This window comes from Oncorhynchus kisutch, linkage group LG27 (genome assembly GCF_002021735.2).
Source record: "Oncorhynchus kisutch isolate 150728-3 linkage group LG27, Okis_V2, whole genome shotgun sequence".
In the NCBI taxonomy this organism is placed as follows: domain Eukaryota; kingdom Metazoa; phylum Chordata; class Actinopteri; order Salmoniformes; family Salmonidae; genus Oncorhynchus; species Oncorhynchus kisutch.
In genome coordinates, this window is record NC_034200.2 from 8,486,526 (window position 1) to 8,513,199 (window position 26,674).

The 26,674-nt window shown below is 43.0% G+C and overlaps 2 protein-coding genes and 1 long non-coding RNA gene across 5 annotated transcripts; all 3 read left to right on the plus strand.

The window, feature by feature from the left end:
* Nucleotides 1-612: 612 nt before the first annotated feature.
* LOC116357804 (uncharacterized) lies at nt 613-2,722 on the plus strand. The gene is made up of 2 exons (XR_004205793.1): nt 613-1,933; nt 2,215-2,722. It is a non-coding gene; the product is annotated as an uncharacterized LOC116357804 (long non-coding RNA).
* A 1,062-nt stretch (nt 2,723-3,784) lies between these two features.
* On the plus strand, nt 3,785-9,377 carry LOC109872009 (methyl-CpG-binding domain protein 3). Of its 3 annotated transcripts, none has more exons than XM_020463077.2 (7): nt 3,785-4,007; nt 5,904-6,066; nt 6,151-6,288; nt 6,752-6,842; nt 6,931-7,108; nt 7,796-7,954; nt 8,152-9,377. In XM_020463077.2, the coding sequence occupies exons 1-6, from the start codon at nt 3,994-3,996 to the stop codon at nt 7,947-7,949; spliced, it is 738 nt and encodes a 245-aa protein (XP_020318666.1). In that variant the 5' UTR covers nt 3,785-3,993; the 3' UTR covers nt 7,950-7,954; nt 8,152-9,377. The 3 variants fall into 3 exon arrangements, with proteins under 3 accessions (XP_020318666.1, XP_031662818.1, XP_031662819.1); XM_031806958.1 differs by lacking the exon at nt 3,785-4,007 and adding an exon at nt 4,575-4,836; XM_031806959.1 differs by lacking the exon at nt 3,785-4,007 and adding an exon at nt 4,919-5,495.
* A 6,476-nt stretch (nt 9,378-15,853) lies between these two features.
* On the plus strand, nt 15,854-25,004 carry LOC109871947 (RNA-binding protein MEX3B). Its single transcript, XM_020462989.2, has 4 exons — nt 15,854-16,235; nt 16,780-17,318; nt 19,163-19,419; nt 19,837-25,004. The coding sequence occupies exons 2-4, from the start codon at nt 16,835-16,837 to the stop codon at nt 21,049-21,051; spliced, it is 1,956 nt and encodes a 651-aa protein (XP_020318578.1). The 5' UTR covers nt 15,854-16,235; nt 16,780-16,834; the 3' UTR covers nt 21,052-25,004.
* Nucleotides 25,005-26,674: the final 1,670 nt, after the last annotated feature.

Genomic DNA, 26,674 nt, shown 5'->3' on the forward strand with positions numbered 1-26,674 from the left:
TCATTTGTTCACATTGTATATAGACTTGTTTATACTGTATTATTGACTGTATGTCTGTTTTACTCCATGTGTAACTCTGTGTCGTTGTATCTGTCGAACTGCTTTGCTTTATCTTGGCCAGGTCGCAATTGTAAATGAGAACTTGTTCTCAACTTGCCTACCTGGTTAAATAAAGGTAAAAAAAAAAATGTTAAAAGAAGAAAAATAAAAGACACGTAGCCATGTTAAAATACTCCAAACCATAAGGTGGCAGTAGCGTTGCACGGCAATGCATGTCTGTGTGTTGTTTAGTTCATGGTCTTAGATTCCAATGTTAGCTAGCTCCGCTGTTGTTGTTATTTTGTAGAAAGCCGTTCTATCCAGATGGCCACAGCTAGATAACTACAGAGCAAGATGACGAAGAAGCACTTTAATTCGATCTCCATAATTCCACTACCAGCCCATCGCTAAGCTAGCACAACATAGCTAGTTGGCTAAGGACAATTGCTCCCGAGTGGCGCAGGCACTCGTGTCAGTGCTAGAGGCGTCACTACGGACACCCTGGTTCGAATCCAGGCTGTATCACAACTAGCCGTGATTGGGAGTTCCATAAGGGCGGCGCACAATTGGCCTAGCGTTGGCCGGTGTAGGCCGTCATTGTAAATAAGAATTTGTTCTTAACTGACTTGCCTAGTTAAATAAAGGTACAATTTAAAAAATGCACCAACTCGGCAGCTGTTTCATGGAAAGCAATCCATTGTGATTTAATTATGTCATTACTAGCTACAGTGGTTAGCTTCCTTGGAAGTATTTAGTGTGCATTGCGTCACTTAGCTACTTACTATCCCACATTGCATATGAAGTGTGACTGGCTCATGACATTTAACCGTGTATGTATGGAGAATGTCATTTTTTCAATTTTTGTTGTCACTCCTGTTGGCTCCCCACGTGGGGGTTCATGCTCTCTGGTTGGCTCAAAGTCAAGTCATTGTCCACTGACGAGCATTGAGATTCTGACAAGTAGATAAGACAGGATCGTCGCTATGGGGTCTACACGTAGCAGGTACAGCATTTGTTCTAGCAAAGACAAAACGGCCTCCCACTGTGATAAGTATCAAGCAGCCGTCTATCGTTAGTGAGATTATCAGTGTGTTTCATGCTGAAATTCAAATGGAATTTTATTCAACATTCGGGAAGCACAGTGCACGTGAAGCTAGCTGGAAGGTTTTCGGCAAAGGATTTCTGTGCTCGGATAATGTCCAAGAGGGATAGCATCTGTGCATCGCGACTAGGTGGTATCCCAAATCTTTCACTTTTATACCTTCCTGATTTCATACCCGGATATGCGGTATACTTTATACAATGTGAAATCGCCACAGTAAGTTCTCAGATCTTCACAATACATTGGGTTTAGGGGTCGATTTGGGGACCAGTGTTTCCGCTGCAGTCATTGCCGCCACGCCCTAAAAACATGGACCCTGGAATAATATTTCTGCCGAAGCGCACTTTGAAGATGCTATAACAGTTCACATTTACTAATGAATAGAATAATCCGACAACCCCATAGTAGAGTAGTTTATCTATTTAACTATCCGGCTTGTGTGTTGGGTATGAGAAATATTCCTCTTAATGCAATGTCGAGAAAACAGCAGTTTTTTAATAGCCTATGTTAAAAAGATGGGGATCTGCACCATTTTAAAGTGTTTAACAGTGTCATGGTTAAGGAGAGGGGAGAGTGGGGCTAAATGTAACACGGTACCCTGGGGTAAAATGCCACCCTACCTACAAAATATTTCTGGGGGACTTAAAAAATGGTGAGACTGTTTACATTTTTAGTTGAGCAAGAGTAGTGGCAACCAGGGAAAGTGTTTGGAAGAATTGTGGTTTCTGTGAAAAGTACAGGCAAGGGACATGTTACCCTGGCTTGCGGCATACTACCAAGTTACCCTAACAGGTAGGCCAAATTTATATCCACTGTGTTTATGCAAGTTTTTTGGGACATAAAATATATCAATAGGATGCAAACAAGTTAAAATATCACATTTAGCTAATGATTGGCCCAATAGGGTAAATGCAGATGAGCAACACCCATGCTTTAGCCTATTTATTTGTAGCCACTATTCTGCTGCATCATCAGTTGGGCTACAGTTGATAATGCATCTTGCTAATAGCATACCTGATAATATGGACCACTGTCCATATACACTGTCTGAAATCAATTATGTTTGCCTGTAGGTCAGCCTCGGCTGTCAGAGACAGGCCAAGAGAAATGGGGACAGTGTGACCAGAGCTGCAGATGTCATCAGACTACTCCACACCAGGGCAATGACAAGAGAAACAACATGCTTTCACCTTTTTTCAATAAACTTAACTGGACTTTTCATCCTGATCTTTGACATGTTTTTTTGAATAACTGTTGTGCATTTTATGTATTTTGGGGGGAATTGCTCAGCCAAGGAATCAGGTGGAGAAATGGGAAATGCATGCATGAGAAATTAACATTTCTCTTATACCATTGTTATTCCTTTGTTAGTTTGAAGTCTGATTTATGTTATTTTTAAAGTAAAACATTTCGGCTTTTCATGGTCCGTTTTCAATAATGGCTGCTGTGACTACTGCTAGTTAACATGAGGACGAAAACGTCAGTTTTCTGGGGAAGTTAGTAGAGATGTACCGATATGACATTTGGCCGATATCTGATATTTTCCTTTCCAAAAGGAATCTGATACCGAAATTTTACATTTTAGCTATCTTTTAAGCTTTCTAGTAGAGTTAACACACACACATGGACGCAGCGTTCTAAGGCACTGCATCTCAATGAAAGAGGTGTCACTACAGTCCCTGGTTCGAATCCAGGCTGTATCACATCCTGCTGTGATTGGGAGTCCCATAGGGTGTCGTCCAGGTTTGGACAGGGTAGGCCATCATTGTAAATAAGAATTTGTTCTTAACTGACTTGCCTAGTTTAAAGAAAGGCCACACACCACACTGACCAAAAAGTTATTTTGTTGGCATTTACGTATGTCCCCATTACCAGTAAAACATAATCAAAATCAAAACCTGTCACTTGCTGTGCTGTTTCGTTGTTCAGTTGTTTCATTCTCAACCAGGAGTTCATCATACATGTCAAGCAGTGAAGTTTCAGCTCTGTCTGTCTGTGGTCTCTTCCTCGGTGCGCACTGTCACTGTTGGGCCGATGCAGGTGTTTTTTATTTTTTTTATAGCTAATATCGTCCGTTTCGATATGCATCCCTAGAAACAAGCAATATTTCAATCTTCTTGACGGAGTAGTGTGGATAAAGGTACAATTTGGAGGACAGTGGCATATCACATCCCTGCATTGAGGTATGTTTTCCGACCCATGTGTCGCACCGGCTCCAGTGTCTTATTGTAACCATGATTGCCTTCAGACGAAAGTGTCAACAATCGCAAAGGTAGGGTCGGTATCTTCTGGCAAACCTGACATGATGGATAGTTGTTTTCTGGAAAAAGTTGGTATTGGGTTATTTCATCCAGCTTGGTTTATTTTTATATTTTATTATTGTTTTAATTGTAATGTAAAGTGTTCTTCCTGTTGTGAGACAATGTTTGTACTCAGGGCACCATTGGGAATGCGACCCTGGTCTCAATTGGGCTATCCTGAATAAATGCACGTTTTAGTGTTTAGTGTGAAATCTAAATAATTTTGTACAAACATACAAACTGATGAGAAAAAGACTGTAGCAAATGTAGCTAGATTAAACAACATTAAAACACTCAACCGATCCCAACAAAGACAGGACTTCAGTTGGGACTAGTTTGTGGACCAGCGGATGACTTGCTGTCCACTTTATGTAACAGTGGTCTAGCGTTGCGGAGTGATCTTCTGAGTGTCTTGACAAGAGAAAGCAGGGAGGACAGCTGACATCGAAAAGGAAAGCAGATCCACATCAAAAAAATTATAGCCAAATATTCAATACCCCCATGCAGATTCCCGAATCAACATAAATCGAGCAATCATAACCTGCAAGAAGCATGGAGAGGAAAAGGTGGGGTTGTACGACTTGCTCGAATGAGTTGTAAGGACAAGTAGCTAAGTAAAAGACGGTAGCTAGCTAATGTTAGCTGGTCTGCAGTAGAGAAAGCATGTCTCTAGCTAGCTAACATTGTTTCTCGATGGAGTAGCCGAGACGTTAGCTAGCCACTAAAGTAAAACATCACCCACTTAGGTAACTGTGTACCCAAAATTGCAAATGATCAGTGTCTACATATTACGTCAAATTTGATAAGTAACCATTAGATAGCGAACGATAAGTCCTTGATTGCTAACGTTAGCTTGCTAGCAAACGTCAGCTCCCCGCACATTTGACAACAAATTAGCAAGTAACGTTAGCATCAATAGCTTTCTGTTACAAGTCTTTGTTTAGATTTGTGTAAATTGATTCTGATTATGTGGACGTTGTACTACATTATTGTGGGTGCAGTGCAGCGGGTTACCCACGGCAGTAGCTAGCTAACTTTCATTGTTTACTACTATGCAGGGGTGAAAGTAAGGCGGTCAGGTGCGGCGTCCCGGCAAAATAAATAGTGGGGGTACGCCGTACCGGTAAAACGTGAGCCTATCACAAGTACATGCCAAATACATGCCCAAACAACTATAGGCTATTACACAATTATTTAACAATTCTGCATGTCAGCCCCGTGAGCATTTTCGAATTGACTGGAAACTGGGTGTTATACTGTCCATATTGCGTTGTGGTTTGAGGAGAACGCTTATATTCAGTCAAGGCCGTGATGAGTGGCGGACAAGGCTGATATTAGTGGCCGAGACCGAGGCGTGCGAGGACAACAGTGAATGCGTCAATTCAGACTACAAGTGTAAGCCTAATGACAATCGCAGAATGGCATTACAATACACGTAGGTGTTTTGTAACAGATGTCTCTTCCGCTGGTGCACAGTTGGTTTGGATGCTGAAATTATTTTGTGAGCGGACTAATGTGCGCGGGTAGCCTACAGGAGCGCATTTGTTAAGTGATTGTTTGGCAATCAGATGAAAACATCTGGCTGGTTGTGTTTATGCCACATTAAAAGGCATAGGTGGCGTGACAATAATGCTAGTTGAAGCTAAGCCTTCCCTAAAGTGAATTGAATTAAATTGGCAAAATGATATAGCCTAATTAGCTTCTATCCATACCGAAATAAATCAAATCATTCAAAATAGGCTACTACACCAGAAAGCATGATTTGGCCACAGAGGATCATTAGCGTCTTTGAAAAAACGCTGTGGATTGTTTTAAATTGCATAGCCTACGGTCGGATAGATGATTGTTGAGTTGCGGAGACCTAGCCAGGCATATCGCAATATTAAAAATCACAATCGCGGAAAAACCGGTTAGAAAGCAAATGGATATTGCTGTAAAGAGATGCCAATGAAAGACCCCAATCTGTCTCTTAGGTGTCAAAATTCTTAAAACTTAATTGAGCAAACAGTAGCCTATTTTATTGGCACCAGTAGAGAACATCGGCCACATCCCTGGTGAGTGCGTATTCACTGTCTTTGTCATTGGGTTTCTTTTAGATAGTAATTTCCCCCTCCAGGTTAGATGGATGTTGAATTATATTTCGTAGGCCAATTATATGAGTCAGACACAGTTTTTATTGATATTTTTGGCAGAGTAGGCTACCCTGTAAATTTTTGTAGCATTAAAGAAAAATGTGCAGGCACTTTGTGTCCCATACCAGTAAGAAATTAAATCTACTTTCACCCCTGCTACTATGGTTGTTTTGCAGGCTGAGGTTTGTGAATTAGGCCCATTTGTAGTCTTGTCAGTGCAACACCACTGACCTCCACAATAGGTTTATGCCTCTTGTACCTGCAGGTTTGTGCCTCAATTCATTGCCTATGATTTTCTTCTCCTGATGGCCTGTTTTCCTGCCCCTTTAGTGACCCTGGAAAGAGATTCCTCAGCAAGCCCCAGCTAGCTCGTTACCTGGGTAACACCATGGAGGTGCACGCCATTGACCCCCGTGCAGGAAGGATGCTAACGAACAAACTGCACAGGAACAGGCACAAGCATCGCTATGACAACAACAACCATCAGATCAAGGTGAGGGAGTTTGAGTCCAGGATCATGTGTAATCTGTTTGAACATTGAACTATGATCCCTGACCTGTTTCTGTCTGTGTTGAAGGTTAAGCCGGACCTGAACACGACCCTACCAGTCCGACAGACAGCATCCATCTTTAAACAGCCGGTCACCAAGGTGACCAATCACCCTAGCAACAAAGTGAAGACGGACCCCCACAAGGCTGTCGACCAACCAAGACAGGTGAGTCCAACGATGCTCTGCGCTTATTGTTTGTCTTTTATTGATACCGTAATGTTATTTATTTCATTGCTGCCATATGGTTGGTAGATTAAGTCATCTGCTCTGGCCTAGTCTTTGAAAACGTATTATTGCAAATTGGGATGGTTCACTCAATTTTTCAAGCTGACTTAAATGTCTAATGCAGCTGTTTTTATCTCAATATCAAATAATTTCTGGGTAACAATTAAGTACCTTACTGTGATTTGTTTTCAATTCAAATAGTCAAAAGAAACAAATAGAGTAATTTCTCAAGAAAGAATTTTGCTAGGAGTGGTCTGAGTGAGAGGCCTCATTGGACGAGCATAATGGGAGGGCTATGTAACCTGAACTAGCTGTTAGAGGTTTTCCATAAATTATGAAGCACATCATTATGTGATGCGTTTCAAGTCAAATGGTAAGCTGTTTACCCACTGTTTGTCCTCAGCTGTTTTGGGAGAGGAAGCTGAGTGGTCTGAGTGCGTTTGACATTGCAGAGGAGCTGGTCAAGACCATGGACCTTCCCAAGGGCCTACAGGGTAAGTACACACAGCAGAGAGTACTTGAGACTCATATACACATAAAACCAATGTTTTGGGATATCTGACTCTGTGAATCTCCCCCCAGGTGTTGGGCCTGTGTGTTCAGACAAGACCCTGCTCTCTGCCATTGCCAGCGCCCTGCACACCAGCCCCACACCCGTCACTGGTCAGCTGACCGCTGCCGTGGAGAAGAACCCTGGGGTGTGGCTCAACACCACCCAGCCACTCTGCAAGGCCTTCATGGTTACCGATGACGACATCAGGTAAAGTACACACACAACTCAGTGGTCTGGCTCAACAACACCCAGCTACTGTTGGGCCTTGTTGTTAAAGGGATAGTTCACCCAAATCACAAAATGACACATTGGTTTCCTTACCCGGTAAGTAATCAATGGATAAGGTATGACAGCAATTCATGCTTTGGTTTAGTTTGCTGGCACTGTTTCCACATGCTAACGTTTTAGCATTAGTGACACAAATCCCAGTCATGGGACCGATATTAGCATTTTTTACGCATCATGTCCAAATCATCTGAAATAATCTCTTGATTGTGAAGCTCAACATTGTCGCTTATAGATGATTTTAAAATGTGTGAAAAATGGGCCACATATCATGTTCAAATCATCAATAAGTGACCATGTTGAGCTTCACAATACATTTTAGATGATTTCGGATGATTTGGACATAGTGCTCAAAAAATGCTAATATCGGTCCCGTGATTGGGATTTGTGCCACTACTGCTAAAACGTTAACATGTGGAAACCGTTCCAGGCAAACTAAACCAAATAATTGGATTGCTGTCATACTTTATCCATAGACTGCTTACAGGGTAAGGAAACCAATATGCCATTTTGTAATTTGGATAAGTATCCCTTTAAGCCTGCCACGAGGACTGTCATCCTTCCATTGCTCCCTAACCCCTCTCCTCTCTCTCCCTCTGGTGTATGTAGGAAGCAAGAGGACCTGGTCCACAGTGTGAGGAGGAGGCTGGAGGAAGCTCTGATGGCGGACATGTTGGCTCACATAGAGGCCTCCACCAACGAGGCAGACACAGACGCTCTGAAGGAGGAGCAAGCCGAGCAGGATGACAAGGAGGACGTATAGCAGAGGTAGAAATGAAATAGCTAGTTACTTTACCTTTTAAGAAATGGCCTAGGTGTGGGTTTGTTAGTAATACTTTGTAACGAGCTAACCAGGGTAGCTAAAGTCCAGAATTTAAACGTTTACATAATTATGTGATTACCGGTAGTACCACAGACAAAAAAAACTATTGATTTACTTGCGATCATTTTTCTCTCACCTACAGGGTTGGTGATTGTGACAGAGAGCTGCCTGGAGCACAGTATTCTACCCATACACACACCAATACACATACAGGACATTCACCAGGTTCTGAATAGCATCTGTCAACATGAAGGACCCTCTCTCTCTTCTACGTCTCTCTGAATTGTTGTTGACCGTCTTCAAGACAATCTAAATATATTTTTGACCAATTTAAATGTAATTTTGAATATTTTTTTTAAGCTCTTAGACGAGGCTTTGACGTTCAGAGTTCAATTCACTCATTTTTACCCTCACTAATTGTATGGAATGTGGAGAAGTATGTATGGTGCTTTAGGCAATATAGTCTTGCCCTCTTGTGAAGACAAGTTTAAGGTTAAAACACAGTGTGTGTGTGTGCGTGAGAGAGAGAGAGAAGTGTGTTTTGGGAGGGGGAGAGAGTGTGATTGTGGGGCACCACTCGGCCCATTCCAATTTTCCATCTGGTACCACTCAGTATCCTTTGCCCAAGTGGAGAATTAGTGAGTGGTTAGAGGGGTGCATATTGGGCAAGGGACCACATGCTGTAAGATGACGGTTGGAGGCTCCAAATGGACTTTACAAAAGACTACCTGTTTCAGAAGTCAGTCATAGATAAGCATGCATCATGATCTACTATGGCTCTTGTTATCTCTAACTAATAATTGGATTCTGTGTTCTCCAAACTGTCTTCTGAACGGTCATGAAGAGTGGTGCTCTGCACAGAGGTTGAACAGGCTCTCATGTCTCAAACTCTCCCATAAGTTCAAAATGGTGCTAATTTAGTCTGTTCTCATCTTTCTAGATGTATTTGCTTTCATGTTACATTGATGATCTGTCAATAGGTGCGATGGCTGACGTAGACGGCTACTCTGAAATAGTTGCCTATTTGGGATTTTGTATTTTTTGTTGTTGAAATCGTTGCTGTGTGGCAAGTCACAATTATGCCATAGTTATTTAACGTTGGTTGTTTTTAGTAGGTTTTAAATGCTGACATTTTTCCCTAAACTTGTTCTTCATTTGAGTTCTGAATGGGAAGATCATTCACTGTCAGAATGATCCCTCCATGAAATGTTATTGTTCAGATTATGCTTTATAGTTCAAAAAAACCTTTGTTTCCATAGAGGGATTTGTTACCATTTTCTCTTGAAATTTGAGGTCAAACATCAAGCAATTAATTCTGGATGATTCTTTTTTTTCATATAACTAAAATAAATGCTAACTCTTTTGTAATTTGTGTAGTGTGTTCTTTTAGACCAGGGGTATTCAACTCTTACCTTATGAGGTCCAGAGCCTGCTGGATTGCTGTTCTACCTGATTATTAATTGCACCCACCTGATGTCCCAGGTCTAAATCAGTCTGTTATTAGGGGGGGGGGGGGGACAATGGAAAATGCAGTGGGACTGGCTTTGAGGTCCAGAATTGAGTTTGAAGGTTTTAGACACTTGTCTTATGAGAGCAGTGGATGACCTGGAGAAGATTCATCACTAGACTTGTCTGGTTTTGTAGGCCACCTTAGCCAGTCTCGAAGTCAGGGATGGGCAACTGGCGGTCCCCCGTTTTTAGGCCTGTGGATCAATTTCCACAAACAAAACAAAAACATTTTATTTAGGAACTCTGTAGGGGTCTCAATTTACTGTTGAAAGTTAGAATAGTAGAATACACAAGGTGAAATTTGGTTGTGGATCAACAGTTTTTCCTCTTAAGTTGGTCACTGACAGTCACTCATAACATTTTTTTAGATTGGTCAATTAGTCTAGCCAGCTATGTAAACTTGCATCAATCATGGTTAGTCACTCATTAAAAACTTCAAACATTTATCTCTGCCCCATGGCAAAATGAGTAGAATTAAATGACACTGAACAAAAATATAAATGCAATAATTATGTAGATTTTCCTGAGTTATAGTTCATATAAGGAACTCGGTCAATGGAAATGCATGTATTAGGACCCTAACCTATGGATCTCACTTGACTGGACAGGGGAGCAGCCTTGGAGGGCATAGGCCCACCCACTTGGCAGCCAGGTCCGCCAACTGGGGAGCCAGGCCCAGGCAATCCGAATGAGTTTTTCCCCACAATAGGGCTACTCCTCAGCGCCCCCCCCCCCCCCCCCCCCCCCCCCCCCTGGAGGCAGCTTATGGTGCAGAAATTAACAGTGAATTCTCTGGCAACAGCTCTGGTGGACATTCCTGCAGTCAGCATGCCAATTGTACACTCCCTCAAAACATGAGAAAACATCTCTGACGTTGTGTGAAAATTAAAGTGGCCTTTAATTGTCCCCAACACATTTTTATTTTATTTTTTCTCTTAAATATATTTCACTGTGACCTGCTGCTGACTGTCAGGCAGTGAGGCAGGCTGTTGCTGAGTGAGTGAGTGGTGGGGAGAGCCAAAGGGGTGTGTGTGTTGAGATAGCACTATAGTTATTGGCTGAGTCACTTGATTGAGAGGAGAGAGAGCAGCACGCATTGCACTTTGTAGGTAGGCTATTTAGATTGTCATTATGGAGAACTATTTCCAACCCTTTTTCCATAAAACATATTAATATGCTAGAACTGATACACATCATTATAAACTGGGTGGTTTGAGCCCTAAATGCTAATTGGCTGACAGCCGTGCTATATCAGACCGTATACCGTATACTGACAGCCGTGCTATACGACAAAACATTTATTTTAACTCCTCTAATTACGTTGTTAACCAGCTTATAAGGTACCTCGGGGGTTTGTGATATATGGCCAATATACCACGGCTAAGGGCTGTATCCAGGCACTCTGCGTTGCATTGTGCATATATTCTAATTTTGACTGGGTAAAGAAAACGGGATCAAGCGAAGTGCTTTATGCATGCTCGTTATCATTTATACATGTTTCCTCTACTCCAATTTTATACAATTTCCTTTTTGTTCCAGTTTTAGATATTATTGTTGTCCATTCAGAACATTCATCTTCACCAAATTTACTTGACGCGCTGCTCAATTCGAACTCAGCATCCACTTCCGCCATCTTCTCCTAATCCCGCTCTGTTGTTCTCTACCGCCAACAGGTAAAAATAGTGCCAATCAGGGTTGCCAGGTCAAGCAAAATGTATAGCCCTATGACCACTCGAGAGGAGTTGCCATATTTATACAATAAACAATTGTTCAATGACGTTATCGAGCCAATTAGGAAGGAATATCTTAGTAACTTGTAATGACGTTGGAAGCAAAATTAGGGTTTCCTCAAAATAATAACAATTGCAAGCTATGACATTGAATTATTAAGGAATATGAATATGTGGCAAGAGAAAATATAATTTACACGGCAGATTATTGTCCATCAATGGATGGCGATTTAACTCGTTTGACTGCAATAAGGCACAAGGGGATGACACAAGGGCCAATATACCACAGCTAAGGGCTGCTCTTAAGCACGACGCAACGCAGAGTGCCTGGTTACAGCCGTGGTATATTGGCCATATTCCACGAACCCCCAGGGGTGCCTTATTGCTATTATAAACTGGTTACCAATGTAATTAAAACAGTAAAAAGTAATGTTTTGTCATACCCGTGGTATATGATCTGATATACCATGGCTTTCAGCCTATCAGCATTCAGGGCTCAAACCAGGTTTATAATTGTAAATATATTACATTTGCGCATGTGCATAACTATAGATAAATCCGACAGGAGAGTTTGAGAGGATCTCGAAATCTCTGAGCAACAAACACTTGGATGAAAATAAAAAAACGAATGTTAGGCTATTTTCTGGCAATTATGCTGTTATTATGTGCCAGATGTTAAGATCACAAACCGTTATAAATGGCCCATTTGTGAGATTGACTTTCCATTTCAATAGGCATAGGCTACAGACTCAAATCTGGGTTTATGATTGTAATTACATTTTGCCATAGTTTGCTTAGCTAAAGGCAGGAGCTTATAGCCCCTGATAGGCCTACATCTAATTTCAGTGTACAGTAGCCTAGACAAGATGTAGGCAAGATGTGAACGATTTAGCAGCTTGCTTAGTTCAAATTAACAGACTAATTTATTCAACATGAATAACGAGGCGATTTTGAAATAAGAAAGTGCTTGTGTTTCCCAATAGCCTGCTGGAATAGGCTACTGAGGATGGGGTTATAATTTCAATCACTGAATTAAATATATATAATATGTCTATGAACTGAATATGCTTGTCAACGACAGCTAGTGAAGCTGGTTGAGAGAATGCACTAATCCATCACATTTTCTCACAGTAAAGTGTAACCTGTGTGTTTGCTTTTTTACGTCTGTCTCCTACCCTGTTCCATTTAACTCTGCTCCTGTTCTCCAGGACCTAGGGGTTCTGCCCAACACCCAGACGTAGATCCACCTCATTACCAACCACCCTCCAACTTTTCATTACATCATCTACAGCTACTGTTATTGTCATGTTGGACATTATCTGCTAAAAAAGTGTTCTTGCTCTATCATAGTGGGCACTTAAATATGTGAGATACAGAGATTAATGAAAAACCCTAGCACTGCAAACACTCAGAAGAAAAAGGGCAGCAGTGCCTGGACTTTGCAATCTCCCTCTTCTAGTCCTCCTTCTGAGATTGGCTGCCCGTTGAGAACAAATGACAAACAGAACCTCCCACCCACACAGCAACCACCTCCATATTACACACCAGAATTCAGTAATTAAGTCTATGATTGCCATGTGAGTGTACAAAAAAATCTGTGAAAATAAATGAATGACACAGCTCTATCAAAACAATATCAACATTTATATATTAAAATCTTAAATATTGCCAGGTTGGTTTTCACAGCTGTTTCACAAGGTGTTAATTATTCTAAATTGTAAGGTATCCTTTGATGGTATATATTAACTCCACATTATTCATTGTTGTATCCTAGGACCTACAAGTGATGTTCTGAAAGAGCTGCAAAATCTGGACCCCTACAAATCAGCCGGGCAAGACAATCTGGACCCTCTCTTTTTAAAATTATCTGCTGAAATTGTTGCAACCCCTATTACTAGCCTGTTCAACCTCTCTTTCATATCGTCTGAGATTCCCAAAGATTGGAAAGCTGTCATCTGGAATGGTGGGGGTGACACTAGACCCAAACTGCTACAGACCTATATCTATCCTACCCTGTCTTTCTAAGGTCTTCGAAAGCCAAGTTAACAAACAGATTACTGACCATTTCAAATCCCACCATGCCTTCTCCGCTATGCAATCTGGTTTCAGAGCTGGTCATGGGTGCACCTCAGCCACGCTCAAGGTTCTAAACGACATCATAACTGCCATCGATAAGAGACATTACTGTGCAGCCGCATTCATCGACCTGGCCAAGGCTTTCGACTCTGTCAATCACAACATTCTTATTGGCAGACTCGACAGTCTTGGTTTCTCAAATGATTGCCTCACCTGGTTTACCAACTATTTCTCTGATAGAGTTCAGTGTGTCAAATCGGAGGGCCTGTTGTCCGGAGCTCTGACAGTCTCTATGGGTGTGCCACAGGGTTCAATTCTCGGGCCGACTCTCTTTTCTGTATACATCACTGATGTTGCTCTTGCAACATTCTCTGATCCACCTCTACGCAGACAACACCATTCTGTATACTTCTGGCCCCTCCTTGGACACTGCGTTAACTAACCTCCAGACGAGCTTCAAAATCTAGAATCGGCTTCCTATATCACAACAAAGCATCCTTCACTCATGCTGCCAAACATACCCTTGTAAAACTGACCATCCTACCGATCCTCGACTTCGGTGATGTCATCTATAAAATAGCCTCTAACACTCTACTCAACAAACTGGATGCAGTCTATCACAGTGCCATCCGTTTTGTCACCAAAGCCCCATACACTACCCACCATTGTGACCTGTACGCTCTCGTTGGTTGGCCATCGCTTCATACTCATCGCCAAACCCACTGGTTACAGGTTATCTACAAGTCTCTGCTAGGTAAAGCCCCGCCTTATCTCAGCTCACTGGTCACCATAGCAGCACCCACTCGTAGCACACCCTCCAGTAGGCATATCTCACTGGTCACCCCCAAAGCCAATTCCTCCTTTGGTCGTTCTCTGCTGCCCATGACTGGAACAAATTGCAAAATCTCTGAAGCCGGAGACTCACATCTCCCTCACTAGCTTTAAGCACCTGCTGTCAGAGCAGCTTACAGATCACTGCACCTGTACATAGCCCATCTGTAAACAGCCCATCTATCTACCTACCTCATCCCCATTCTGGTATTTATTTATTTATTTGTCTCCTTTGCACCTCAGTATGTCTACCTGCACACTTCATCTTCTGCCGATCTACCATTCCAGTGTTTAATTGCTATATTGTAATTACTTCGCCACCATGGCCTATTTATTGCCTTAACTTACCTCATTTGCACTCACTGTATATAGACTTTTTGTTTTCTTTTGTTCTACTGTATTATTGACTGTATGTTTTGTTTATTCCATGTGTAACTCTGTGTTGTTGTATGTGTCGAATTGCTATGCTTTATCTTGGCCAGGTCGCAGTTGCAAATGAGAACTTGTTCTCAACTAGCCTACCTGGTTAAATAAAGGTGGAAAAAAATATTTAAAAAAAAATAGATAATTATATATATTCAACCACAAGGGTGTACTAATGAGCTATGTGAGATAGAAAAAAGTTAATCATAATAGAGGATTACTGAAATTATATGATTTCAGTGTAGATAAGGGAAGGGCAGATTAAAATAAAAACATGACAGCCAGACAAGCCACTGTATGAATCAAACGGACTTGCATATGAATGGAGGGGAAATTAGTTGACTTTGATCTGTAGGGTAAGTAACAATGTGTCATGCAGATTACAGTTTTTTTTGTGCTATTCATGTTTTAATGTTAACAAGGTACCCAAAAATGGTTTGAAGTAAGGTTTTCATTTTATTAGCTAAATGAAACTTGTTTAAACAGTGAAATTGTAGTGGAAATCAGCCTTGTTTGAATAGCAGGGATGAAAAGAATGTAATTGTAATGATCTCCAAAATTCTAATCATTAGGTCATCACACCGCTGACATTACCATGGACGCTAATAGTATATTGAAAACCCATTGAGACGAAGGGGGGGACACTTTTTGGCTGGGGGACATTATTTGGCATGACAGGCCCCCAAACGGCTAGGGCCGGCTCTGACTGCATGTGTGGGCATGGAAGTGTGTAGGTTGTGGTCCCTCATGGTGAGCTAAGATTTTTCGTGGCTCTACCCCTATCAAAGTTGCCCATCCCTGCTCTAGGTCAATGTGAGAATCAGAAATGGATAGCAATCAATAATGGATAATAATTTCTTATTCCAGATTACATGTCTGGCATCTATTATTCAGTTACTGTCCCATTTGGTCAATGCCAAGGGGGATGACAGGCACCCACACAATAAGTAACAGGGACATTGTTCCGTTCTAGACCTTTAAGCATAGTTGGTGATATTTTTTTATATATTTTTTTGAGTTCTAGGTTTTGATAGGTCATTTAGAATGTCCCCATTCTCCCAATAATCCAACCAACCGTGTGATACCACACCACCATAGCATCCAAAACTGCCAATTTCCCACCACTTTTCAAAATATTTGACATTGGAACCATCAAATGACTAATTTGATTGATCAATTTCCGATTATAACAATTTACCACAGTAACAATAATATTGATCGTGACTGTGAGGCTAGCACGCTTGCGGTGAAGCGCTTCTGTGTTGCGTGGCCTTTGAACCCATTGTTGTGTCGCGACTGACGTCAGTTCTATGTGAGAGACAGGCAGAGCGGCGTGCGCCTGGCGAGACAAAGGCGGCGGACCAGGGAACAGCCGGGATAAATATCCAGATACAATTGTAGGGAGGTATCTGCATGGGAGTAAAATGATAGACTACAAATCGATGCAAAGATCGACGGGCCGCTAAATGACCTCGACATTCGTCTGGAATAGAATTGTTTCAACAGCGTGTCCCTTCTCTTTCGTTTTAAACATTTTCTCCAACGCCCCCAATTTAGCGAGCTAGCTACTAGCTAGCATTAGAGCATTGGTAGCCACTCATCATTCCTTCAAGAATCAAACGAGAGTAACTCCATACAATTGGGAGGTAGCCAAAAGGTAAAGTAACTTTGATATTTTATTCAAATATAAAATACACGTATTTGGATTAGACGTATTATTTGAACTGAAGTATTTTTGCTCGGCTATCCATCTAGCCAGCTAGCTGTGGTACTCCCAAACAAAGGGGAGGACAACGTGACAGACTCAACTGTGTGGAGCTAGTTTGCTAGCAGATTACCGGTTTTCCAAATGTGATGCTCCCATTTCGGGATGAGACGGTCAGAATAGACCAAATAAAATGCTCTAGTGTTGGTCAGTGTTAGCGAATATTGTATGATGCATATTTCAACAAGAACCAAGCTTTATTTTCGCCACACAGAGAGACAGAATGCAACAACAAACAGACAAAGCAGGATAGGAGAAGGGTTGAAGGAGACGTCGCCCAAGTGGAGCAACACACTAACCTATTTATGAAACTAGCGAACTATGACATCAGATATGTTTAATAACTTTTAGTGCCTTTAATTTGTGTGTTTTCTAAAACGTATCTTGGCGCAACACGTTTTGTGCTGAAACTCCCTTTGTTGTGTCAATTTCCTAGAAAAGAGCGCTTTGCACACAGACGCCCCAAGATCTGATGTTCATCCTCTTGGACTATGCCTAGCCCCTTATTCCACCCCGAGATTATGGACCACGACATGGTAGTGAGCAGCCAGCACAACGGGGTCAGCCTGCCGCGAGAGACTGACCAGGAGTCCCGGGACGAGGACCATCAGGATGCGCTCCGCTTCGCCCTGGACCAGCTGTCATTTATGGCCCTGGAGAAGGTGGACTGTGGTGGTGGGGGGCTCGTTGACACGCTCGACGGGAACCAGGGACCGTGCTCGGGGAATTCCAACGGCGGTTATGTCGACCTGCAGATGCTGGAGCACCAAGGGGGTTCCCGGGACTCCCCGACATCCTGCTCCCCGTCTCCAGAGTACTATGGATCGGGCGGGTACCACATGACTGGCCCGCACTCTCACCCCATGCTCGGTGAACAAAGCTCAGTTCTCTGCAATCGCAAGAGGAGTGTCAACATGACCGAATGCGTACCTGTGCCCAGCTCAGAACACGTTGCTGAAATAGTGGGAAGACAGGGTAAGAATTCTGTATGTTTTCCACTTTTGTTTATCAATGTGGTTAGGCCGTAGCTAGCTAATTCATAAGGTATTCTAGTTATAGATGTTCAGAGTCTAGCCATTACCAACTACCTCTCTCATAACCACATGAATGCATAGGACTGCCTTCCTTTGTTTGGATGGTGAGATATCTCATAAATTTATCAGCGCCGGTTGGTGTTATTGAGACTTGGCCTTGATGTGTACAGTGGATGTTGTTTATGCGCTTCATAATACATGTAGATCAAGAATGACTCACTAGCCTAATCTGCATGTCCTGACAAGTGTTGAGACAACTAAAGATGTTGTGTGTATGGGATACGAGTAGGGGGAGGGGTGGGTCAGACAAAGCAGCAGATTGTCGGGAGTCTGGACATGTCTAGCAGCCGGCAGGCACCAAACAAAAGAAACCTGTCGAATAATATTGATTTAGCTATATGTAGGCCTCAAGTCACAAATTTAAACAAAATGCCTGACGTTTACATTGAGGTCAACGTTAAAAGTCGATTTTTTGTCATTTGTATATAGTTTTGCTCAACCCCAATGCGAGTCTTTTGGGAGGTCCGATGCACAGAACACCGGACTGGGCGGTGTTTTCGCCCCGCATCCAGCCCCGTCGACCGCTCTCGACTGGTTTCAAAAACCACCCATATATTTTTTTTTATCTCCGCACACTTAGCTCAATATTCACTACTATTTTGCATACACACAGTGTCTATGCTTGGCGCAGTTGTGGCAACGTTATTGCATTGTTCTCTTTGTTTGAAAATGCCATGCTTTCTGCCTCCCAGAATGACATCACACACTCAGCACCCCATTGGTGGGTGAGAGTAAACCGTCCATATTTAAAGGAACAGTGCAGCGGTTCTTGAGTTAGCGTCATTAATACTACTTGGCTAACAAGCTATAGGCTTTATATTCTGAAAATATATTTTAATCTGTTTGTTAACCAGTGAATGCAGTGTGGCCAGAATTTTTTGCCAGTTTTGTATATTGTTTTGTCTCCCCAACAAATTCCTCGTCTTTCACTAAATTAAAGCAGCAAGCAGGGTTTGTAACAATAACAAAGCTGTTCTGTCCCTGTTTTGGTAACAACTTCAGGAGGGGTTGGAGAAATGTATCCACTCTCCAATTCATAGACAAGGGCTATAGATGCAAGGACAGGCCATCTATGATATCAACATTTGAGTTTTAACTATGTTTGTTTCATGTAATTTGTTTAAACATTAGAGTAAAATAAGCTTATATTTTGGGTTCTCCTTGAGTGTGACAGTTTAACTAAGCTCATGGGGCATTTATAAGTTCTATTCATCAGGATTCAATGGGTATATACATAAATTCAAATATGAAAGTTGCATGCCGCTTAAAGTTAGTCACTGTATATACTGTTTAAATTATGTAATTCATTTTCACATAGTTTATGCACAACCAATACTTTCCACTTAAATTCCCATTATGAGAATAATGAATACCTTAGAGGCCGCTGCCCTATATAGACTTGAAATCACTGGTCACTTTAATAATGTTGACATATTTTTCATTACTCATCTGGTGTATATACTGTATTCTGTTCTACTGTAGTCTATGCCGCTCTTTTAGTGTATGCCGCTCCGACATTGCTCGTCCAGATATTTATATATTCTTAATTCCATTCCTTTAGTTTAAATTGGTCTGTTGTTTGATATTACTGTTGGAGATAGAAACACACATTTCATTACACCTGCAATAACATCTGCTAAACGTGTATGTGACCAATAAAAACTCCCCCAAACAAAACGGGCAAAAAAAAGTAGATATGCAATCGTCCACCCTTCTCTGTCCCAGGCTGTAAGATCAAGGCACTGCGTGCGAAGACCAACACCTACATAAAGACCCCGGTGAGAGGCGAGGAGCCTGTGTTCATAGTTACAGGGCGCAGGGAGGACGTGGAGATGGCCAAGCGGGAGATCGTCTCTGCGGCCGAGCACTTCTCCATGATCCGGGCATCCCGCTGCAAGGCTGGGGCCACGGGCACAGGAGCACCCGGGACAGGGGGAGTGCTCCCTGGACCCCCCCACCTGCCTGGACAGACCACTATACAGGTATGACAATCACAGTAGGAGATACAGCAGCTTAAAATGTTTTTTGTTTTATCATTTTTTCAACCAGTTCCGTTGAGATGGTCATCTTTATTTTACGACAAGGGAGCCTTGGCCAGTAGTCAGCATCACAAGCACCTGTGGAGATATACAAATATCTGTTGGCTAAAATGTCCCTTCTTTGAATAGATAAAGTAGAGGTCATGATAATGTCTAACGTCTACTTTCATACACTTACTGCACGACCGTTCAATTCCATTTAAATGCCAGTTCTTGCCAATTGCTTTACTGCTCTGCCAGTAAATGGCGTGGTTCATCACCAGTTTTTATAGTTATGTAATTCCTCCTTGACAGTTTTTCATGGCCAGGTCAGGTGGTCTGGAAAACTCTCACTGTTAAGTATTTCCTTCCTTGGTGCAGGTGCGCGTACCGTATCGTGTGGTGGGGTTAGTGGTGGGGCCCAAGGGGGCGACCATCAAGCGCATCCAGCAGCAGACGCACACCTACATCGTGACGCCTAGCAGGGAGAAGGACCCCGTGTTTGAGGTGACTGGCATGCCTGAGAATGTGGACCGAGCCCGGGAGGAGATTGAGACGCACATCACCCTGCGGACCGGGGCCTTTGTGGACCTCCAGGGAGACAACGACTTCCACACTAACGGGACTGATGTCAGCCTAGAGGGCCTGGGCTCGCTGGCTGGGGGGCTGGGCGCTGCTCTCTGGGCTCGGGCCAACAACGCCCACCCTGCCCCTCCACCCCCGCCGCCTCCTCCACCACCCCCGCTCCCCATGGCCATGCACCAATCGTCTGGGAGGAAGCTGTCCTCCTCGGCCTCCTACCACCAACACAACGGAGGGATGGGCTCTGAGAGCTACAGCGCCCCCAGGAGGGCCACCGAGGGAGGTAGTCCCACCAGCCCATTCAGCACTAGCTCCAGCAATGCCGGCGGAGGAGGGGGGTTCACCTTCGGGGGTGACTCCACCCCAGGCCTCCCCTCTGAGGAGCTGGGCTTTGAGTTCAGCGCCTCCAACATCTGGGCCCCTTTCGTCAACGGAGGAGGAGGGAAGATCCCAGGTACCTCTCAGAAGCAGCCTCTCCGCAGAAACAGCAGCGGCCTGAGTGGCGGTGCCATCACCCCCCGCCTGTCCCCCACCCTGCCCTCTGATGCAGTGGTGGGACCCCTGGATCATCCACTGGCCCGTCGTGCCCAAAGCGACCCACTCAGCACCCTCTCCTGGCTGCAGTCGGGCGGTGCCGGTGCAGGGTCCTTCTCTGGAGCATCTAGCTCCAGCTCCGGAGGGTCATCCACCGGTTACTCCTCCTGCTCAGCCTCCTCCCTGCCCGGAGGCTCTCCCACCGATTCAGAGGGCGGGGGCAGTGGCCTGGGCTCTGGCATGCTGGGCCGGTTGAAGGCCGCGGCAGGCGCTGGTTCTGGAGGTCTGGTTTGCATGGGGCCAGGGGGTGTGAGCAGGGACTGCTTTGTGTGCTTTGAGAGCGAGGTGACAGCGGCTCTGGTGCCATGCGGCCACAATCTGTTCTGCATGGACTGCGCCGGACAGATCTGCCAGTCCGCTGAGCCCGAGTGCCCTGTCTGCCATACCACTGCCACACAGTGCATCCGTATCTTTTCCTAATAGTCCCCCCCCCCTCACCCACCCGAAGACAAGGGATGGTATGGGGACTGAGGAGGGGGCGAGAGGGGTAGGGGTGTCATCTTTTAAAAAAAACGGAACTTTACGGTCTTACTATCCGAGAGAACTGCAGTGGACCATCAACTGTGGCGGGACGGACGGACATCAATGACCTTCTCCGCACATATGATGGACCACAATGATTACAATATTAGAAATGACACTATAAGGATGTTGATTTAATGATAACTATAATAATAATAATGAAAATATTTCCAGACTGACTGATTTTGATTGGTTCTGCGGACTGCAGAAACAGTATGGTGGGATCAAGAGGTTTCACGGTGGACTTGTGTGGAAGGAAACCAGTGTCTTATCTTTCTTCTGGATTTTGTTCTGACCTGGACCAGCCTTCAGGCCTGAATTAGCTCAGCCTCTAGGTTGCCAGGCTGTCTGTATAGTTTCATCCTCTCGTTTCTTTTTCTTCTTCAGATATCTCTGCCTGCTTCTCTCACAAGCCTTTTCCTTTGACACTTTTGTACTTAATAGCAGATATTTTTCGACGGAGCTGCCTAGGCCTGCACTTTTCTACTCAGTTTCCTTTTCAATGTTCTTTGACAGGATGCAAAACGCTGTTTTTTTGGTCTTCTGAGTTCTCTCCTGTTCTTTATTTTCAGCTCTCTCTCGCCATCTCTCCTCTCTCTGATTCAGAGGGGTTGGGTTTAAATGTGGAAGACACATTTCAATACAACTGACTAGGTCTCTCTTGCTAGCTAGTATAGTGACATAAAGGAAATGCTTTATGAGCCTGGAACTGACTTTAAAACAGCCACAGAGACACCTATCAGACAAAAACAAGCCAGAAGGCCCTCCTAGATCTTATGAAGACTGAAACACTTAAGGTATTTATACTGTTCAAAAACTGATATCCAATGTTGTGGTTTTAATGACTAGTATAGGAATAATACAATGGTGTTAAGTTTATTTAAGGAATATCAGAACTAATGCCAGAGGTCAGTTACTCAGTCCCCCTTGGTCCTTCTTTCTCTCAACCCCTCTCTCTCCCTCTCCACCCAATCGCTGTCCTTCAATAGTTCCAGTTTTTGGGACCATTCTTCCACTCTCTCTTCCCCCTGTGGAGCTCAGTGTAGACACCAAGCCATCCATAACCCAGTCCACTCAGATCCTCTGTTACAGTTTGCTTTGGAGAGCTAATGTATTTTTTTTTTAACAGGTCTTTGGCTTTTGACTGTAAAGTATGTGGCCCATGTTGCCCCTGACTCCCTACTCTCTGAACTGCATTGACGTCGAGTAGGATAAGATGGGTCTTGATGTCACACACACACACACAGGAATGTCTTGTCCAATAGGGGTCTTGGTTAAGGGGAGGTGGCCCACCCCCAGTATTAGGGGCATCCGAATGAGCTGTCTGTGCCCTGAGCGACACATTGTAATGTTATTAGACCCCCTCCTCCTCGGGTTCCTCGATTTGAGGGATTTTTGGTCTTCCGCGCCCCTGCCTCAACTCCCCCAGCAAAGCTCTTTAATCTCCTAGTCCAACCTGGATCACCCCTCCCAAGTGACATTGTCCCCCTAGGAGATCTATTTTGTGTTTCTATTTTTGTGTTTGTATTTTCAAATCAACTGCCTCTCTTACTGTGTTTTTAAGTATGACATGGTTGGTTTTGGTGTGACGGTACATGGTTGTTATATATGCAGCCCTCTGAACGTACATGCGCATCTACTCCTAGAGTCAGACAAGCCATGGCAAACAAAATCAAAACAATGAATGGGAGAAGAAAAAGGGCTTCCTTGCGCACACACGCATATACACACTACATTTTCAGATGTTAACCTTGTTATCAGTGACAACAGCGAGAATAATCAACTTATCCAATATGGCAGCTAGTAGCTAGTTCATCCAGGGCTTCCAGACACTCTGTGTTCAAACCCCAACAGCTGCAGAATGTGTTGCTTGTTCTTTTCTCACTGGTCAACCCTGTCAGCACCAGCCCTTCTCAGTCATGTCCATCGCCTGTGAACGAATTAACAGAAGGCTCTGTTCCAATACTTTTCAAATGCAGCATCCCTTTCTACCCTCACACCTTCAGGTACTATCCACTGATCTACCATGTGTGGACAGGTGAAAGCAGGTTCTCTACTGGATTTTTTTCTCAATAATGTCACTTCAGATGAGTGACTACCTTCAGGGAGGGAGAAGGAACGGATGCAGGGCAGCAGGTAGCCTAGCAGTGAGAGCGTTGGGCCAGTAACCGCAAGGTTGCTGGTTCGAATACCCGAGCCAACAAGGTGAAAAAAATCTCTGTGCACGGCACTTAACCCTCATGTGCTCCATGGACAACATACTACTATAGCTGACCCTGTAAAACAAAGCATTTCATTGCACCTATCTGGTGTGACAATGAAACAGAATTTATATGTTTTTTTTAAAGAGAATGAACAGGCAATTCACATTGCTACAGATCTCAAGTATAGTCTCTGTGCTTGAGGGTCAAGCCGGGCTACTTTTTAACAAACAACTTCTATGTCTGTGAGATGCCTGACTAAATAAGCTCGTCAAGTGAAGGGGACAGCGGCTTAACGTCGTAGTCTGTAATCTAATAATCGACCCTCCACATTTAACTACACCGCAATGCTCCCTACTTGAATGGCCCTTCATGTCCACAGATGTGGAGCTAGTAGCTGGCTGACTGAGTCATATTTCACTGAAGACTATAATGGTGCTTTGGTGCAACTCACTACTGACATAGATACCGTTTTCTACCACAGCACCTCTCCCCCTCTTTTTTTAGGAGTTAACTGTATAACTGGCAACCCTGACCCCGCTCTCTCTCTCCCCACAACGTGTGAGGGATCTGTGTAAACTGGCAACCCGTCCTTGCTGGGTCTAACTTTAAATGTTTTTAGTACAGTTTTTCTCTGCTCCTGCAGACTCAAGTTGGGTGCAGGGAAGGATGTGACCACGTCTTTTAAAGGAACAGATAAACTATGACTGTTGTGTCTCACTTTTTTTGTGTGTTAAAAAGGGTCAATCTTAAAGGCCCTTTTCCAGAACTGCCCATGACTTCTCAGTCACTAAAATGTCCAGAGTTGAATTTGCCAGGTGGTTCTGGTCTGGTTGTTTCACCAGGTCATGTACAGTAGCATGAACAGTTAAAGGGTACAGAATATTCTCATATTGACTGCAGATTATTTTTTGCTGAATTTAACCCCTGACCCCCACCCCATTTAAGGTTTGAATACAGGGTTTATAGAGGGTCCTTAAGGAGTGATCTCTGACCTTTTTGTGACAAAGTTGGACCCAGGGGGAGCCACGCCCATCCGGGAAAGCCGCTCCCCCTGGAACTTCGCCTTCCTATTTTGCTTTAATCCTTTAACGCAGAACCAAAATGTTATGTTAGCAAACAAGGTTTCAGGCCTGACTTGTGTATATACCCTGAATACAATCAATGGGATGTCATTTTCAAAAAGTTACCAGACTTAAGTAAGGAAGTTGTAGTTTTTAAAAACATGTAACATTATTTGTAGGTTAACCATGTGCATGTCTTCAAGCCATCAGGCATTAGCAAATAATTTTTCAGAGGAAAATAACTTTTTACACTTTATTTTTACAATTTATTTGCTTACCTAAATATCCCAGACAATAATGTGACCCTTTTTATTACTTCAAAATATTTTATTTTCCATATTTTTTTATTTTATTTCCTGTGTACAACATGTAGGCAATTTATAACAAAATTAGAAAAAATTATTGAAGAAATTTTAAAATTGAAATATATTTTATTTTAAAGTTTATGGACCTTTTAACCGTGAGCCGGAACAATATATGCATATAATTTGAGCTGTCTTGACGGTTGAGAAATGTATCAAGAGTTTTATTTTTTATGCTTCTTTAATAAAATCTTGTTTTTGGTTTCATTTTTTTTACTGTAAAACAATAACCCTATTGTGATTGTTTTTTTCACTCCACTTTTTATGGTTGGAATACTGCATGGCTGTGTGGTTACCTTGCATTCCAAACTTCCAACCAAATCAGTGAGCCACGAGTCTTATGGACAGCCTATGTAAACATATCTGAACAAATTACGCAAGATTTTAGTTTTGGGTTAACTGAGATTAGTGAGCTACACCGCTCCTTCAAGGATACGAATGCTAATTTGGTGTGGTTTGAAAATGATACATTTATCGGTTGACTGGCTTGGTTAACAAAACTGAAGCATGGATGTCCATAGACTGCTTCCAGAGCAAAGTAAAAAGTAACTTTTTTTAAATATGTGTGAACTATCCCTTGCAGTAGGTCCCTTATTGTTCTTATTCCACCACATGGTGGCAGTAGATACTTATTGGCTAGATGCTATGAACGATGGGTGTGCATACAGCGGCCTAACAAAACTCTCCCATTCAGAGGGGAGGCATTGCAGTTCAGTTGGCAGCTTGTAGATAGGTTTAGGATGGACAGTGTCTTTTTTTACATGTGGTCATTGAGTATAACAGAATAAAGAATAGGCAGTTTGTGACAAATGCCTTTTTAATAGGAAGCAGTTCACAACCAAGCTGCATTCCAACCCACCTTAATCCTTGACGAAGAACAATCAATCATAATGAGAAAGAAATGAGAAACATCCTCAAAAAAAAATTCTCATGTGAATTCTGTGTACAGGCTACATTCATATTGGTAAAATTTTGTCTTTACAAGCCTTTTGAATTTTTTTTCACAATTCATTATCATTAATTAGGTATTCAGATAAGAAAAACAAGATGTCTGGTAACATCAAAGAGATGTGTGCTGGCATGATGAAGTTAATTTTCCTTTCATGCACTGGTGTTTTGTTTTTATTCACGGGGGTCGGCGTTGCTTGGTCTCCATGGAGATGTTGGCATGCATGCATGCGTGTTCATCTCACATGTGCCCTTTTGTGCTTGAGCATATGTCAGTGTGTGTAGTAGAAGACAATAGGTTATTGTAATTAAGTGATACATTCTCACTATCAGTGGCACACTCGGCTCTCATAATCCTGTGATGTGAAATGACATTCAGAAGCCTTGCATTTGGTTCAACGGGTCAAAATCAAAAGATGAAAACAGAACATTAATGGATTAACTCTCCCTCCACAGTGCAACATAACACAGGCCATGTTGCCCTCTAGCAGTGGAAATAGTAGAAGAAGCTCGAGTTGATTTTAATTTACAATAAGCAGAAACATCACAATAGAAGCGCTTTGTGCTAACACCCATCATTTTGCATTGTAAATGTAGAACTGTTCAAAAATGGACAGACACGTCTGTGTAACATGGGGTGTTTTCTGTATAGTAAGATCAGCTGTGACATGGTAAGTGAGTGGTTGATATATATAGAGGGGTTGTGTTGATTATTACCACCGTCGTATTATTGAACTACTACATTGTCATCTACAATGGCTTGGGGGTTGACACTCCTGCTAGCCAACATTGGTCTTTGAAAAACATTAGCTGGTCCGTTTGAGCTGGCCCATTCACCGCAATCCCCGCAAAGTCATCCAGTGGAAAAGTCTGACCAGGAGCTGACTGAACAGCAGATAGGTCTTAATGTAAGCCGGACTGCTCTCCCGCATTCCTAAAGTATTCC